The sequence below is a fragment of the Ochlerotatus camptorhynchus genome, unplaced genomic scaffold, assembly GCF_037179485.1.
Source record: "Ochlerotatus camptorhynchus isolate MF236.1 unplaced genomic scaffold, CSIRO-AGI_Acam_v1.1 ptg000041l, whole genome shotgun sequence".
NCBI lineage: Eukaryota > Metazoa > Arthropoda > Insecta > Diptera > Culicidae > Ochlerotatus > Ochlerotatus camptorhynchus.
In genome coordinates, this window is record NW_027040532.1 from 428,757 (window position 1) to 446,497 (window position 17,741).

Consider the following 17,741-nt stretch of genomic DNA (forward strand, 5'->3'; position numbering starts at 1 on the left):
ATCAATAGTAAAGTTTAAGTTTCATGTCGGTTTGTCGGTGTGTCCGTATCGTATACATGTAATACGTTTACCATATATCTAATGATTATATTAGGAGTCATGCATAAATTATGTCACGCTGTAGAGGGAGGGGGTGCAAGATTTTGTGACAAGCTATGGATTAGGTAAAGGAAAATGGTAAAAGAGAGGGGCGGTCAATTTTTCCTCAATTTCGAGTGATATAATTTATGCATCGCCTTTACACATAATGCGCAGTCTAAAATGCGTTTGCTCATACCTTAATGAAAATTCAATTAGCATAAAATCTGTCATACAGTTGCTTTTTAGTTGAACCATGCAGGCATAACATTTGATAACGGCACAAAAGTATTTGTAAACAAACTTTCTAAGGCCCTTTACACGTGAACCAAAGTGCGCCCACGCAAACCAATAACATCCTCGGATAGGGGCAACTATCACCTTTCCGAAAGTGGTATTGGTTTGCGTGGGCCTACTTTGGTTCGCGCGTAAAGGGCCTTAGAAAGTTTGTTTACAAATGCTTTTGTGCCGTTGTCAAATGTTATGCCTGCATGGTCCAACTAGCGAGCATACAACTATCGAGCTACCAACGAGAGAATCTCCGTGCACACTAAGATTTTGGTTCCGCGTTCGGTAAATTTTACCGAAATCAGAATAAACTTTGACCTTCATTTTAAAGGCTATTGAATTTGAAAATAATTTTTAAAACATGTTCAACCTTGTTTAAATGATCAAATCTAGTTATTTTAGTGGAGATTTAGTTTCAAAGTAGCTGAAAAGCATTTGAACTGAATTGCATAAATTTTACCGAACAGTTCAGCTGTTCAGATTTCGGTAAAAATTACCGAAGTCGGTGATAATTTCTAAGTGTGTGCGCTGTATTTATATTCTTTAGGCTACTGCTACGTAATTTTTCAACTGACCCCAGCCTCAAGCAGTGCTATGAACATACCCTGTCTACCTATACTTCCAATGTCGTTGAACATGTTTACCTCTGCTTCGCCAAACATAACTCTACACAGCAGGCCAGCGGTGTAGAGCCCATACAGAGCCGCAGATTTAAATTTTCTCCACACAAAGTCTTGTCAGCTGGCTGTCATCTAGCAGCGCATTTTTCTGTTCGTTTAATTTTGTACTTTTCAAAAAGACGAGACTGATAAATATTTAGTTTAAATTTTATTGTATATTAGTTTCAAACCCATTCGATTTTTATTGACCAAGTACTCACTAATTGTAACATGCTGTATTGGTAAGTTTTTATAACAATATTAACTAGTAGAAGAAACAACGAAATCCATATAAACTGGTGTGAGATGTTATGGGCTGTATACCCACTACAATTCTCCTTTTCAATCTTTTATTTTCAGTGATAATTGAATAGCAAAGTGCCTTTTGTGTGTCTTTTTTGATTCTACCTGGTAGTTTTCCGTTTCATCAGTCATAAAATGGTACGCACAAAGTCGACCCGCCATGGGAATTCCAAACGCAATCGCACCAGCTTTCAGGAAGAAAAAGTCAACGCTAAATTAAGAGATTACGATGTTTTAGGTGGGTAAAATAAGGTTTATTAATCCCAAAAGTTGTTAGGAATAATATTTTGTTTTACATTTCAGCCGACAGCCTGCTGGCCAACTTGGAAAGCGTAATGACCGATAAAATCGAAGAGCTAACGCTGATGTTCAAGACTGAAAAGAATCGAGTGCCCAAACGGGTCCTGCAGATGCGAATGGGCGATCTTCGACTGTTGGGAGTCAGTACTTTTGATGATCTGGATAAAATGAATAATGAACCATGTGATGGAATGAGTTCGATGGGCTCCAGCCAGCTGTCATCGCATAGCTTCGGTGCTGCATCAAGAGGCGAGAAGAAGCAATCACGAGCTGATGAGGGTAAGATACAGGAACGAGTTGTTTCGAAATAATCATTGAAAATCGCATTTTCCGGCTGGTGATTCACACATTTTTAGTTATTCATCATTTGGTACATCATGAGAAAATTAACATCCTACATATCTCATTCATCTGGGGATAATCATTGACTAACTTTATTTTCGCATCTTTCGCTCTTTTCCCGTGTTTTTCATAACCTAAAGGATATCTTACAGAGGACAGTGCATCTAGTAACATGAACTCGGACCTGCAGTATTCGACTAAAGCTCGCCCTTACGGCCCTCTTGCATCGGCCATGCAAAATAGACGGCGCAGTAAATCCGCTTCGTCCAACGGCACTCCGCTAAAACAACACTCGTCGCTGTTGTTCGGTATAAAGTCGAAGAAAACGTTTGGTGGCAGCCAATCGGTCTGTACGGAAAGCAACCGCCTATCGCGAACCAAATTTCGAACCCCTGGACAATGTAGACCGCAAACCGTTAGTGCAGACCGTGGCTTGAGCATGATTACACCCAAAGTACATCCCAACACACCAATGGCCATGCTGCGTCATGCTCGCTTAGGAGAATCTATCTACTCCATTACTGGCAGTCCGGTTATCAGTGCAATAATGGTAGAAGAAACGGCAAATGTTAATATTCCGATTGTCAACGGCATGCTATCGATTCGGCCGACCGCGATGGAGTCTATTGATACGGGATTGTTGCAGAGAATAGATTCGAATACATTGGATCACCTGAAAAAGTTACAGTTGAACCTGAACAAGATCATGCAGATTGCCGAAGGGAATAATTTTCAAAAATATTAGCTGTAATTTTACGTGTATTTCTTTTTTCTTATGTTAGTATTCTGCATTTATGTTAGGGTAACTGCACCAGTTTGGGATATTATAAATATGAGATGCATTTTATTTTGCCATCTGCTGCCGAAATAGAAGATAGTCTAAAATTAAAACAGTTCAACTATTCGGTGTCACTAGACGCAAATCATTGTGATGTTCTGAATTTGCATTTCTTGGAGAGATACGCCAATGAATATAAGCTTGCTATGTGTTAGTTCCTTTTAATTGAATAAAAATGTTTCTAATTGTAACGTATTCTGTTCTTCCATGTTGAAATTACATTGCACTGGTACATACCAAACAAATAATTTTAGCTGCAGACTAGCTTATACAGCCAAAAATTATCCTAACTAGCTAATTTTTGCATGTATAAGCTGATATGCAGCTAAAGTTGTTTGTTAGGTATTAATTCTTGTGTACGTTCGAAACATATCTTCGATAGAAAAAAACCAAACATGAAGCGAATTCTAAAACTCCCTTAGTAATTCGCAAAAATCTTCAAACAAACAACAAACCTTTTGAGCTACTTATATACCATTACCTATATTAAAAGAGATTTTTTTTCATTATGAAATCTCCTAATGCACATATTCTCAAATTTGGTTTAAAATGATCTTGCACTCAAATTTACGCATAAGTTTCCGTCGTGTATTAGGGTAACTTTTTATAAAAAAAAAAGTAGAAGGGTCTGTGCCTAGGGGCACGAACGAAAGTTTGACGTAGGACCGCTAGTGGACGGAATAAATGTGAAGAGCATTTAGTTCTTTTAATTGATCAATTATCTATTATCTCAACTCTTTCCGTTATTGAATTGTAAGCGTACCAAATTTGTAGTAAATTTTTTCAAAGAGAAAGTTGATTAAGAGAATCAATCAAAATCACTTGCACCCCTGCTTCCAAGTTTGGTTACAAGATTACAACTCTGGAGAGCATTTTGTGTGGTTATTGGGGCTTGTGGTTCTGAATATGGACAAACAAGCACAGATAAATTCTATTCCAACTATTTACTGATGTAAGCTTGATGGCCCTGAAAAGGGCCGTTTTATTGAAGAGGACATCCATGGCCGCTTACGCTTGGCGTGTTTAGTGTAGGTGACAGCATCACGGACCTCATTTTCCAGGAACACCTTCAGCATGCCTCGTAAATCAGACTGGAGATACGTTAGACACCACCACGGCGAGCCAGACGACGGATGGTGGTTATCTCGAAGAATTTGCGTTTGGTTCTGAATATGGCGATGAGTGTGCAAAATATTACGCAATTCCATCCTCCCTATTCGCACGCGCCCGAGGATCGGAGGCGAATGCCACTTCGACTTGTTTCGTCTACTTAGTACTCTCTGACGACTGTGCTGGGGAAGCAACATATGCATGTAGGTGGATTTGTTAGTTAATTCGACGCTTTTAGACAATGCTGGACATTTACCAGTTTTTCAATAGTTTCTTGTAGAAAATCAACAGTCGGAAGCATTATTATCGATGCGTAGCCATATTTCTGATCGATTGGTGATAAAATTATTGAAATTGGACCAGGGGCAGCTGAGTTATTAACGTTCAAAATCTTTCTTAATTTGTTACATGTTCCATTTTGTGTTTTTACAAAGTGTACCCCCATATAGAAATCAAAGACGTAGTCCTACGTCAAAATGGGTTTTTTAGGCATATGGATATATATGTAATATAGGGTGTCCCAGAATGTCTAAGCACGGCTTTGGAAATCCCCGTTTTTTTCAGATGACGTTAAAACAGCTGTTTATCACGCTGAATCATTGTTTGCATTTACCGAAAAATTCGGTAAAAAGACTTTGGTTTGGCAAGCCTTTTTACCCCTGGGAATGTCTTTACATGGCTGTCTAATCGATTCACCCCTCCAAGCTAATCGATTCACCCCTCGAAACATAGGAAAATCCACTAACCCCTAATTTTATCTGTCAAACTTTCATAGCGAATCAAAACAAACATAGTGTACTGGAATTTATACGAGAATGGGGTACGTTAGTCGATTTGCTTGGAACCAATAGGCTAGTCAAGTAGTGAGCCAATTTAAAATCGTTAGTTTCGTATTGATTGTTGGTTAAACTTTGGCTATTCCTTGATGGCACTCAATTGCAGAGAGAAAACCAGGTTAAAGATTTAGGAGTGATTTTTGACGAAAAACTCACGTTCAAGCCACATTTGTCGTACGTAGTCACAAAAGCCTCAGGAAACCTTGGCTTCATTTTTCTGGTAGCAAAAGAGTTCCAAGATGTATATTGCCTGAAATCATTCTATTTTTCCCTGGTACGAACGACATTGGAATATGCTTCTCCAGTATGAACCCCTCATTTCCAAAATGGTGTTGAACGAATCGAGTCGGTACAGCGGCGTTTTATCAGATACGCTCTCCGAAGATTACCTTGGAGGGATCCCTTTAATCCTTTAATCTACCGAGCTACGAGAGCCGTTGCCTCATGATTCAACTGGATACCCTCCAAACACGACGTGAAGTGGCTAATGCACTTGTCATCGCTGATATTCTAACCGACCGTATGGATTGTCCTGCCCTGCTCGGCAACATTAATGTTCAAGCTCGCTCCCGTGTGCTTCGAGGCAACTCTCTTCTCAGGATCCCACACAGGAGAACCAACTATGCGGCGAATTCCGGACTAATCGCCCTCCAACGGACGTTCAACCGAGTCTCCTCAGTTTTTTGATTTTGACATGTCACGCGACTCTCTTAGAAGACAATTTTTGTTAGCTTTAAGATAACTTTGTATAATTTGGACACCAAACTAGTCTGTGTATAATATACAATAAAATAAATCAATAAAGGATGAAGAGAACATAGGTAAGTATTATGGTGTGTTCCAATTATGGCAGATGGGAACCCCATAGGCCATAATTGAAACACACCACAATAAGTGGTGTGATGTGATATAAGGGGCTATATTAGCCTAACATTCTTGTCGCGTCATCTCTAGCCGCGGCCTCTGCAGAGTTAATAAAACCATGGTTCAAAGCAAAATATAAATAAAGATTCTACCATTGGGGCTTGATAGAGTGAATAAATGTAGGATATAGATTATATATTTATTCTATTTTAAATTGGTTTTACTATTGTAATTGTTCAGTGCATAAACCGTGCCTTCCGCTAAGTCAGCGTATCTAGCGACCGACCCCCTAGTCTATCTATATACCTACTGTCCTTCCCGTTGCACTCGTCAGCCTGTGCTATACTCTAGACTCACATGGGTGGTCGTACCCGGGTCCTCCACCGGGTAGGCGCAAGTGTCCGTCCAGGTGCAGGTGTAACGTATTTCGTTGAAGGGGACTTTTCTCTCAATTAAATGTTCCCTTGGAGAAGGCTAAAACAAGAGTGAGTTTATTCAGCTATCGTGCGATCAGAACAAAGTACAAACAGAACAAATAAATATCGCAACTGCTTACAAAGCATATGTGCAGTTGGCGACCACAGTTCTTTGCCCTCATGTTACGTTGATACTTGATTTGTTTGTTTTATCAAATATGCATCGCAGCACTCGGGTAATGACCGATTTGGGGAATATACTACACAGGTACATTAACTTATCTGTATGCATGGTTTAAGTACTACTACTACCAAACTCATATTTTTCTAATATGATGATTTCGCTGAAGGTTTATGAAGGTTAATGATATCTATGAGGTGTGTGCTGTGATTGCATTATATATAGGGGCTTAATACGGATGTCACGTCACGGTGAAAAGTTGTCACTTGTCATCACGGTGAAGTGATTCCCATTTGATTTGTATATAGTAACGGTAATCACGGCTCTTATTCTGAGTATCACTTGCTTATCACCGTGTAGTGACACCCGTAATAAAGCCCATAGTTTTTGAAGGACATGGGATGTCACTCAAGTGTAGGATTGGAGTTTATATGTAATCATGGTAGCATATCCCTTACCATGGAATCAAGCAAACCATTGTGGGAGGCTGTCATGCTTGAAGAGCAACGAAGTATTGACAGGAGGGAAAAGTGTTTTAAAATAAGATGGTGGAAATGAGTCTGAAAGTTATACATATGCGTGCACGCAGCTCATGTCCAACTTACGGTTCTCCTCGTCAGATTCCTCGGGATTTCACTCGCCAGGGTTGTTTCCTACCGGTTCGATCCCCCATTAATATGGGGTCCTCCACTGATAATTTCTTTGTCTTCCTGATCCGTTGCTGGCTGTTCTGATTTAGTACTCGATTCGTACATGAAATGTGAGCGGGTAAATAGGACAATTTTAGTGTTAAGCCTTATGCGTTGTGCCAATCGTGCGGGTCCTTGTGCTGTGCACTTCGCACTACCATGACCGGCCACAATACCATGACCTCCACAACATCTTGGCAAAGTGAATCCCGCACAACAAGCATTCTTGATTGTTCAGTTCGGCGCACAATGGATACGCCGTATCTGCGGAAACCTGACCGACAGCTCCGGCGTTAGATGTGGTCAACTCAACGAAATTATAGGAAAAGCAAAACTCAAAAGCGTAAACCTATCACCCCTAGCCCATCTGAACCATTTCAAAATAAGAATCAATAAACCATATTATGCTTCCCCTAAGCGGTCCCTCTGCGTCCTACATCTCTCCAGCCTTAAAACTGTTACAAAGAATAGAATCCCAATAATACATACTAACTTTGGTTAGAATATAGAGGCCAACATTAGAGCCATTTCCCCTACATATAGGGTTACCATATGGTATCCTAATGGAGGACATGTCCTCCTTTTTCAATAATTTTTCTACATCCTCCTTTTTAATCCTTGGATTTTTTCCAGTAACATATCCATAACATTATTTTCAAAGAGTGTTGTTTTGAGAGCTTTTTTTTTCCTTTGGTTTGTTTTTTCCGTCGATCTTGTTTTCCGTGCTGAGCACCAATGCTACCGAAGGCAGCTCCCACACCTGGACCCTACCTATCGACCCATCAACTCATGAACCGGGGACCAACGGCTTTACTTCCCATCCGAAGGAAGGCGTGATCAGAGATGTTATGCCTCAGAACATCCCGGCGGCGCCGACTGGGATTGAACCCAGGCCTGCTGGAGTGAGAGGTAATCACGCTTACCACTACACTACCGGCGCCGTTATTTTGAGAGCTTATTTGTTCAATTATGTCACAACCTCATCTTATCTAGCAAATGCCGTTCGATGGTGGGACTAGGAGTATACTACAGCTGTACCCCCCCATCATTTAGGCTGCGGTCCATTTGATGAATTTCAACTTATATTTGACCGATGGAAAATTTTCAAATAAACCTGCTATTCTACCAGACTTATTTCAGACAAACTAGGAATCAAACAATTTCTCGAAAATCGAACAATCAGCAACAGAGGGATTTTCGAACATTATAATTCATTTTCGAAGTGTCAGTGAAAATTAATCCACTGGAACACAGCCGTTGCATAGACCAGAAAGTCCCGAAGAAACGTGCTCAACTTTTTGGCTCAGCTCTGGTACTATCTTCGGTCCCAAGCTAATCGATGCCGAGATCGATGCACCCCTCGAAACATAGGAAAAACCAATAACCCCTCATTTTATCTGTCAAACTTTCATAGCGAATCAAAACAAACATTGCGTAGTACTAGAATTTCGACTAGAATGGGGTACGCTTACAGATTTACTTGGGACCAATAGGCTAGTCAAGAAGTGGCCTTACGCTGTGTTCTATTGTTCTGAATTTTTACTTAAATTTGCATTTCGAAAATCAATTATAATGTTCGAAAATCTCTCTGTTGTTGATCGTGTGATTTTCGAGGTGTTTGCCAAAATTGATTCCTGGTCTGCCAGAATAAAGTTTGGTACAATTTGAAAATTTTCTATCTGTCAAAATTAAATTAAAATTCATCGAATGGAACACAGCCACACAGATTGAATCCAACATGTGTTCAATTTTGACGTTCTTGTTCTATGGGATTTCAGGTATTTCAAGCATAATCATTCAAATCAACGTATCTAATGTTGTAAACAATAAATTCAATCGACGATTTGTGGCAACTGCAAGTTCACTCACAGAAACTAACAACACCAGCTAGTAGGCGAAAGTTTCCCCTACACTGAACCAAAACACCCACCGCCTACTGAATGATTTTTGCCTCACCCAAGCCCCATGCTTATAATCAGATGATTTTAAGAAGATCGTCATTCAATTCATGTTTTGACAGAATCAAGTCAAATGAATGAATATAATTTAAAATCAGCGCTATAATCATGCATCAATCAAATCAAAATAGAACTAGATGTGAATGATTTACATACATAAACTTTTCAACTCATCAGTCTTGTAATGGAAGAAAATCAGATCGTATTTAAATGATGCCCTTATCTATGTAGTTGGCTTAATAGAGGTATTTGCTTTTCAGAAATATGATTGAAATAAATAATTACACAACCATTTCAATCAGTTATAAGCATTACTAAGTAAAATGTTGTTAATTTGATAATAAGTAGGAAAACAATTGGCCACTAATCTATAGAAACGATTATTTTCTACTGTTGAGATAACATGAGTCATCTGTAATGAAATGGTTGTATAATTAAATGTTTCTATAATATTCAAATAAAATATATGATAATTATTACTATTGACATGTACTTTATTTAACACCTTACCTGAAAATATGTAAACAAATATGTAAAAGGTAAATGCATATTGTAATCTCCATTAAAAATGGAACCCAAATCCAAAAGTTCATGAATTTTGGTACACTGGAACTATTTTAAATAAGTAAAAATATCACTGTGCTCAGAAAACGCAGCTTTTTAGATGATGTATAAAAACCGATACATATTTTGAAATTAAAGAACCAAATGGTCATAAATGACGTTTGACTTCGATATCGATGATCATCCCCGTTAAAGAATTTCATCAAGCAATTACCTCAGCATAATCTTGGTTGTGATGTACAATGTGTGGAGAACTTAATACATCCTGCGTCTCATTGGATCCAACACTGCCGCTTGGTTCATCATTACATATTACCATAGTGTCACACGAACCATCTTCTTCAGCACAACCATCTCCTTCTACTGAATCTTCTGATGATGTTCTGGGGTCCTGGCGCGGCAGAGCATGTCCGCCTGAAGTTGATTGATTGATTTATCTTTATTAAGGAGGCTTTCAGCCTGAGGCTGGTTCGCCTCCAAATATGCCTGAAGTTGACGGGTTTAGGATGCTAACCTTGTTCATCATTGATGTCGTGATCTGGAACACGTAAACGCTCGACTCTAACAGTGGTATGCAGGACTCATCCGGAGCAATTTGCTGCGTTAAAAAGGAAAATTTATTCGAACTACAAGTTTTTTTTTTCAATCGATCTTAATAATGTTTTATTTTGATATAATAAATAATAACTATACAATATATAATTATCAAATTCAGGCTAGGTCTTAATTGTCAACTTAGCTTTATCTCGTTAATAAACCAGGTAAAACCTAATATTCGAGTGTAGAGCAATTGTTGGCTCCCTTGGACTATTTTCGGCAACTGAAATTTAAACGTTAATTCCAGCTCGAATTCCTACGAATAATCTCATCAGACATATTTTTAAATGCATTGAAACGGTTATTAGTGAATCAGTTGCAATTGTTTTTACATTTTAACGATTAAGCCATCATGCCAGGTTTTTCACAGAATAAACACATTTGCGCAGTCACAATACTGTTTGTTCGCCACCATTTGCTAACTGATATGAAGAATGACCGAAAGATGATGATAAACCTGAAATAGAATGATTTTCATAGAGGGGCTATGAAGAAATATATTCATTTTGGTTCATGATGAAAAACATACGCTTAATGTGCCTGTTAATATGTGACTGATTATCGGATGACATAGAAAAAAACATTATTTTGAAATGTAAACAAAAATAACCTATTGCTGCCCGCATAGAAAAGAACCATTTCTAGAATAGTTCAAACTTCACTGAAACCTTACTAACTATATTAACTTTATACAAAATAGTTTTGTTATGGTTTATGGAATGTAATAAACAGAAAAGAAACATTAATTTATACTGTTACAGTTTCTGGTATGTTCCAGCTACATTTTGTTACGGTTGATCAACTTTACGAAACTATATTGAACTGTTTCAAAACATTACGAATAAAAGTTGTATACAACTTGTACAATGCTTACGTGTTTCGCTTATGGTTGCTTTATGTTTTTACAACTGGCACAAACAGAGGAAAATGCTTTTCTTTGGAACGGCGGCCATGAGTTCACGGTGTTTTTTATGCTTTATTATTTTATTTTTAAAACTTTACTCCAAATGGAAAACCTGTTTTATCGTAAAAAAAATGAATAACGTAAGTAATACCAGCTTAAAGTATAAAGTATTTCTAAAAAAGCATGTATTTCCTATAAAAATATCTAGGGCCTTTGACAATCCCAGCCATCATGGATAAGAAACAGCGGTCTACATGGGTTGGAAATTTTGATTCTTCTGGCTCACATTAACCCAAACAGGAAATCGAAGCAGGTTCAAATAGAATGAAGGTTCGTATTTCAGGGTGTATTTCTTTTAGTGCTCTGTTTATATGAAGAACAATAAAAACAATTCCCAAGTGAAGGGAGAGGTATTCACAAAAAGCAATCTTGTAAACCACATTAAAATTAAAGAACAAACAATATCTGCTGAATTCCACATAAACTACGACAGTATTATAACGTCAATAAGTATGGTCGTTTCTACCCGTTCATAGTATATATTGAAGTTAACAACAATGGTTGGTTCTAAAACGTACTACCTTATTCGAACATTAATGGAAATAGGTTTCACATTTCCAACTTGAACCTTTTCTGATGTGGTTAGGCTATAGTTTCTCTGCAAAAAATGTATGGGAAAAAGTGAGATTTCGTATGGTGAACGTTCTTAACCACCCATTATTCGTATGGTTAGGTCTTCGAAAACCTTAATCAATATGGTTAAAACTTTATCTAGGTATGGTTCGATTAAAGTTGACTGAACCATTCTCATTATGGTTTTCACAGGAAGATAAACCATTTTCAATGTGGTAACCTTATGGTTATGATTTATGCGGGTGATCATTAAATCATTCGACTTGATTGTCATTCAATCTCTGGAATCATAAGTTTTGCTTGACGCTGAATGAGATTTCATTCAACGGGCGGCGGGAGTTTTGGTTCAGTGTACCTGATGATGGTGTTTGTTTGCGTGGTTGAGTTAGCAGTTAAGACAAATCGACAGTGAGGGCGTATACGCGATGATCGATTCTCTTCATCGATTTTCTCTTTACATTGCTACAGGTAAGCGAAACGATTTTCTAGAATTCGTTCAATGCAGAGTTGTAACAGGTTGTATTGGCTATCAAAAGCAACAGCAAACGCACCGAGAAACGTTAATTCTAGCGAGTATTAACAAAAGAGAAAATCAACGAAGCGAATCGATCATCGCGGTTACGCCCTTATGCACTGTCGAAATCGTCGATTGAAGAGATTGTTTACAAAAGCAGATACTTCGATTTTAATAGTTACGCTTGATTTGTTTAGGACGCTGTCATACTGAGGCTGTGTTCCATTTGGTAAATTTTCACTTAAATTTGACCGATGATTTTTTTCAAATAACTAGTCAATCTAGCAAATTTATTTCTGACAGACAAGGAATCAATTTTCACAGACGCTTTCTCGAAAATCGGGCGATCAACAACAGAGGGATTTTCAAACATCTAATTTATTTTCGAAGTGTCAAATCTAAGTGAAAATTTTCCAAATGAAACATAGCCTGAGAGCGAAGAGGAAGCGTGAAATCAAACGTAAGGAATGATATAAATAATAGAAATTCTTTTGTATAGAACGCTAAGCACGCCTCTTCGCTCCCACTATAGCAGCGGTCTCGGGATCCTATGTTCAATCAGTGGTAAAATTAACAAGTTGCTTAGATGTTCCATGTTGGATTTCAATCAACGATGACATGTATCTTAATGTATGTACATTAAAAAGTTGGGATGGTTTCAAGGCTGTAAAGCTGTAGTTTTCATGCAAATCAGCTAGACTAGATCATTTCCAAGTATCAAAAATGAATTATGAAGGCTAGTTTGATGCTTTTTTCAGAATTATAACGAGAAGATGAATTGAATTGGTAACGACTATAAGTTATGACAATCTCAATTGAACCTTTGCAAATCATGAATTTTGTGATAGCGCACATATTATTAAAACGTTTGATAAAAACTCAATGTTTTTTTTTCCTTTGTTCGGGACATAACACCACCGCGACCAGTAATTTGATCTATTGTAGTAAAAAAAACTCAATGTTAAACTTTAATGTTAAGAAAAGGAATCATTGTCCTCCTTAATCTCCAAACCTCAAATGAAATGTCCTCCTTTTCAAGTTTTTGATATGGTAACCCTACCTACATAGGCCCTTATTACCGATGTCACTTCATGGTGAGTGAAGTGACGGTAAAGTGATTCCCATTTGATTTACACCGCAATCATTACACCGTTAGCGACAACTGGTCACTTCACTTCGGTTTCAACGTGAAGTGACACCCGTAATAAGGGCCATACTGTTCATAATTTATCCACCATATGCCGTACGGTGCAACCATACGCCGTGTGGCAGAACAACAGTGACTGCACAACTAGACCGCACCGCGTAGACACATAAGAACAACAACCCACTGAGCCAACAACCATCAAAAAATGCTGTAATTGTAATTGTAATTGTAATTGTAATTGTAATTGTAATTGTAATTGTTCAGTGTATAGGCTGTGCCAACTGCTAAGTTGGCGCTATCTAGGGACTAACCCCCTAGCCTATACACCTACTGTCCTTCCCGTTGCACTCGTCAGCTCGTGCGATACTCTAGACACACATGGGTGGTCGTATCCGGGTCCTCCCCTGGGTAGGCTCGTGTCCGTCCAGGTTCTGGTACATTAACTGAACAACTCACCTTTTGATTATAAATGTCGATAATGCTGAAACTATATGAATGTTAGTGATCATTATTAGATGTGTGCTGCAATGGAGTAGTAATTGAAGGAAATGAGGTTCTCATGTGGCTTATAGGTAATTCTATAATAGGTAAATCATGCAAGCACACACCTTTTACAATTCTTATCCTACTTACCAGTTCCGTCCAGTATAAATTGGCTGTTTCCAAATGGTCTAATCCTTTCTGACTGCTTACTCTCTTACGTTTTCTCGCTTTTTTCCTTCTTCCTATTGAAAATCTGGCCGTGTTCCCATTTGTTCTCAGGTAGGTAATATTGGTACATGAGAGGAAGAAAGAAATAGAACAAGTTAAGTATGAGCCGCATGCGTTGGTTAGTCGTTTGGGTCATGATGTTGTGTTCCCTATTTTTTTTGCCTCTATTCAGCTCTCAGATCGCCCCTCCCCCCAAACTATTGTGGATGAGAAAAAGAACCCATATTTGGTAACCTCTCGCAAGCTGCAATGCATAAGATATGAATAACAAACAAATCTAGAACGGGGCTTAAACATATAACATTTTCTAAGACTGATCATGATTAATATAGTATGAATAATGCGAATTGTATGAAGAAAAGACGATCCCAAAAGAAAGTTCCCTAGCAATAAAACTATTACTCTGTGCTAATATGAGTTATTTCAAAATGGGCATCCATACTCAGAAACTATACCCGACCTCAACAAACTGTACCGAAACAGAACAGCTAAGCTACTCGGTAAGATTTTGGCATTTCTATTTAATTGTATTAAGCTATCTCACAGAGACCAGACGTCCAAGTTCGGTCAGAAACATGTGTAAAGTTAAGTGGAAACGTTGCCGTTACGTAGCGCTAGCATCTCCGGAATTTATTTTCAGAAACATCGTACAGAACAAACTATGCAAAAAATAGCCCAATCAATCGAATGATGCGCCTATATATAATTTGCATTGCGGAACTATTGACATCACTATGTCCAAGCAGCAAATACAAACTAAGCTAAAACAGAATAGAATTAATGCATAGTATGTAAGTAAACATTGTAATAATCATTGTATGTAGTCTACACTGGCTTGACGAAATGGAAATAAATATTCCTGATTTCCGCTATAAATGTATCACTTTCGAGCAATTTGCCACTTGGCGCTACCAGCACTTAGTGTCTAGTGTAAGTTTTGCAAGGCCAGCGCCATCATGTTGTCAAAGAGGGTTTTTAAGTGAGGAAGTCGCCGTTAGTGGCGCTTAAGTCGAATAGGAATCTTTACATAAGTTTTTAGAGAAATTTTGGAGCCTCAACGTCTGTTCTCTGTGGCTATCTTATATCGAGCTCTTTTCAATAATTGCAACATGTGAATAATGCAGAACAAGTTTAAAATTGTTCTAGAGCCAAATTGGTTTTGAAGGAAAGTCAAACCATAGAGGTAACTCTAAGACTAGTAGGTCCTGAAGAAACGTGCTCAACTTTTTGGCTCAGCTCTGGTCCAAAGCTAATCGATTCACCCCTCGAAACATAGGAAAATCCACTAACCCCTCATTTTATCTGTCAAACTTTCATAGCGAATCAAAACAAACATTGTATAGTACTAGAATTTTTACTAGAATGGAGTATGTTAATCGATTTGCTTGGGACCAATAGGCTGGTCAAGTAGTGAGCCAATTTAAAATCGTTAGTTTCGTATTGATTGTTGGTCAAACTACAAACGAACAGCTCAGCCGCTCTGAACCCTATGAAAATTATGCTTTCCCAATATGGTACATTCTCTCACTAAACCTGTCATTTCTAGCGAAGACAACAAATCAAGAAGACTGGCAACTCTTCCATTTTCTCATACAAACGCTATGAGACAGGTACAATCGCGTCATCTGCCGCTCAAAGGTAAATGCTTCGAACGAATTTGATAGCAAAGATTACATCCTCAGAAGAAGGGTTTGTGTATTTGTTCATTTTTCTATGCGTTGCTTCCACCTTCAGTCAAGTGCAGCGCTACTGCATCTGTCGCTTAGATTCTGGCAAAGTTGTCAGTCTTCTTGATTTGGTGTCTTCGTTTCTAGCCTATCTGAACTATTTAATAAATGGAAACCATAACATGGGTTACGCTTCTCCTAAGCGGGCCCTGCGCATCCTATCTCTGTCTTATCTCAAATGCCAATGGTTTGAATGTATCAATATATACATTGGAAATGACGTTCAATCAAATAAACCCATACCCCACTCACTTGGCCAGGCTTCAGAATCATCCAGTGGGCAGTGCGCTCTACACTCCAAGTTCCCTTTCTTTAGGTTACTAGAGTATTAAATAATCTAGGTCCTATTTAGGATTATATCTAAAAAAAAATCCAAATTTGGCCAACGCTCGCCAACGAAAATCGTCCTGATTTTCAATTCTGCATCCTAACGCATTGAAACGCTTTCGTAGAAAAAGTGGGTTCGCTACACTGAAAAAAGTTTTCATTTAGTTTCCATTGGGAACGCACAATATATTTTTCCAATAACAAAATTAATGATTTTTACCTGAAATTCACATAACATTCATATTCTATGTTATAACATGAATTCTATGTGATAAATCACATAAACTTCATTGGACACATAAGGTTCATGTGATTTCGTGGTGCGATTTTCAATTATGAGATCACATGAAGGTTATGTGAAATTCTAATGGATATTTTCCATCGGAAATGTGATTTATTTTTTGAGTGTAGGAGTGCTTCTTTTGCTTTGAGTACAATGAGTGCAAATATTCATACAATGCGCTTTAATAGACTTTGTGTTTTAGGTTATGAACTAACGCATCGGAACTAACGTATGATTGATTTGTGCACGGTGAAATAATAGATAGGGGAAATGGCTCTAATGTTGGCCTATATGGATCTAAGATTGGGCCCATCGCTAAAAATCTGCTATTTATCAATTTTATCTAGATGAACGCGTCATTAGTCCGGTACTAATGAATATTTTTGGTCGCTATTGAAAATTCAGTCGATTGCTGAATTAATGTATGGGTCCAAATTAAGGGCATTTAGGCCGACATTACATCCATTTCCCCTATTATTGATTCAAAGTGTTTTATGTTACTTCATACGCGAAGTTTGCGATTTTCAGAGTTGGTTTGAAATGCTATCTAACATGACGCTTTTGTGTGATAATTTATTAGCTGGATAATGTTCTCAAGGAGATGGTAGGTAGATAGTGCCCGTTAGAGTACGGCAGTATGAAAATTGAATAGAAATTGAAAATGAGCGAAGGGTCATTAATGCGACAGTACAAAGTCAAACGCACACCTTTTACCTAACTCGTACGATGTGTACGCGGAGATTTAAAGTGTCTTCCAATCTACAGGCAAAAAGTGTGCGCCCGCCTTTGCTCATTACTGTCTTCGACTGTGGAATAGTTCTAGCGACGTTTCATCACTACCTAAAGCCCCACGTTGCCGAAAGCATTTCTAGTCGATGGTGTGCTATAATGCAATCCTTCTTTACCCAACTATTGTGTTGTTCTTCTCGTCATGACCAATGTGGTCATCTCAGAGAGAAAGCAGTAAGGTGGTTGTTGCGTACCATACTCTAACGGGTCGGAGCTATCTACCTACCCTCTCCTAAAGACCATTCTCCAGCTAATAAATTATCACACAAAAGCTTCATGTTAGATAGCATTTCCAACCAACTCCTATTATTGATGTTTTCTGCTGTATAGAACGGAAATGGGCGATTACGATGGAGTAACGCTCTGCCCTAGTAGTTATCCGTTTTTTACGGAATCATTCTCACCATCCAAATACATTTTTGAGTTAGTAATGAAAAAAAATTACCAAAAATTGATTTTTCTGGGTGAACCCTCTCTACAATATCTCAAGCACAACCCTTTAAAATTGAACCCCACAATCAATAAGGCATTCCATGAGACAGCAGCGGCCAGCTGATTTTTTGTTTACCGAGAAGTTTTGACAGTTCACTTTTGAACTGACAGATCTTTCCCATTGAAAATAGCTTTGTTTAAATGTATATTTTGCATCGTCAACACGTGATTGCTCACAGCGGTCAGGTCAA

The 17,741-nt window shown here is 38.2% G+C and overlaps 1 protein-coding gene across 1 annotated transcript; it reads left to right on the forward strand.

Moving 5' to 3' along the window:
* The first annotated feature begins 1,115 nt into the window (after positions 1 to 1,115).
* Positions 1,116 to 2,953, forward strand: LOC135713287 (borealin-like). Its single transcript, XM_065236374.1, has 4 exons — positions 1,116 to 1,267; positions 1,386 to 1,566; positions 1,632 to 1,907; positions 2,111 to 2,953. The coding sequence occupies exons 2-4, from the start codon at positions 1,464 to 1,466 to the stop codon at positions 2,713 to 2,715; spliced, it is 984 nt and encodes a 327-aa protein (XP_065092446.1). The 5' UTR covers positions 1,116 to 1,267; positions 1,386 to 1,463; the 3' UTR covers positions 2,716 to 2,953.
* Positions 2,954 to 17,741: the final 14,788 nt, after the last annotated feature.

Excerpts from the sequence above, each read along its gene's own strand:
- LOC135713287 (XM_065236374.1), top strand. The coding sequence starts at position 1,464 with ATGGTACGCACAAAGTCGACCCGCCATGGGAATTCCAAACGCAATCGC. Across the intron at positions 1,567-1,631 it reads AAGAGATTACGATGTTTTAG|CCGACAGCCTGCTGGCCAAC; the intron begins GTGGGTAAAATA and ends TTTACATTTCAG. Across the intron at positions 1,908-2,110 it reads GCAATCACGAGCTGATGAGG|GATATCTTACAGAGGACAGT; the intron begins GTAAGATACAGG and ends CATAACCTAAAG.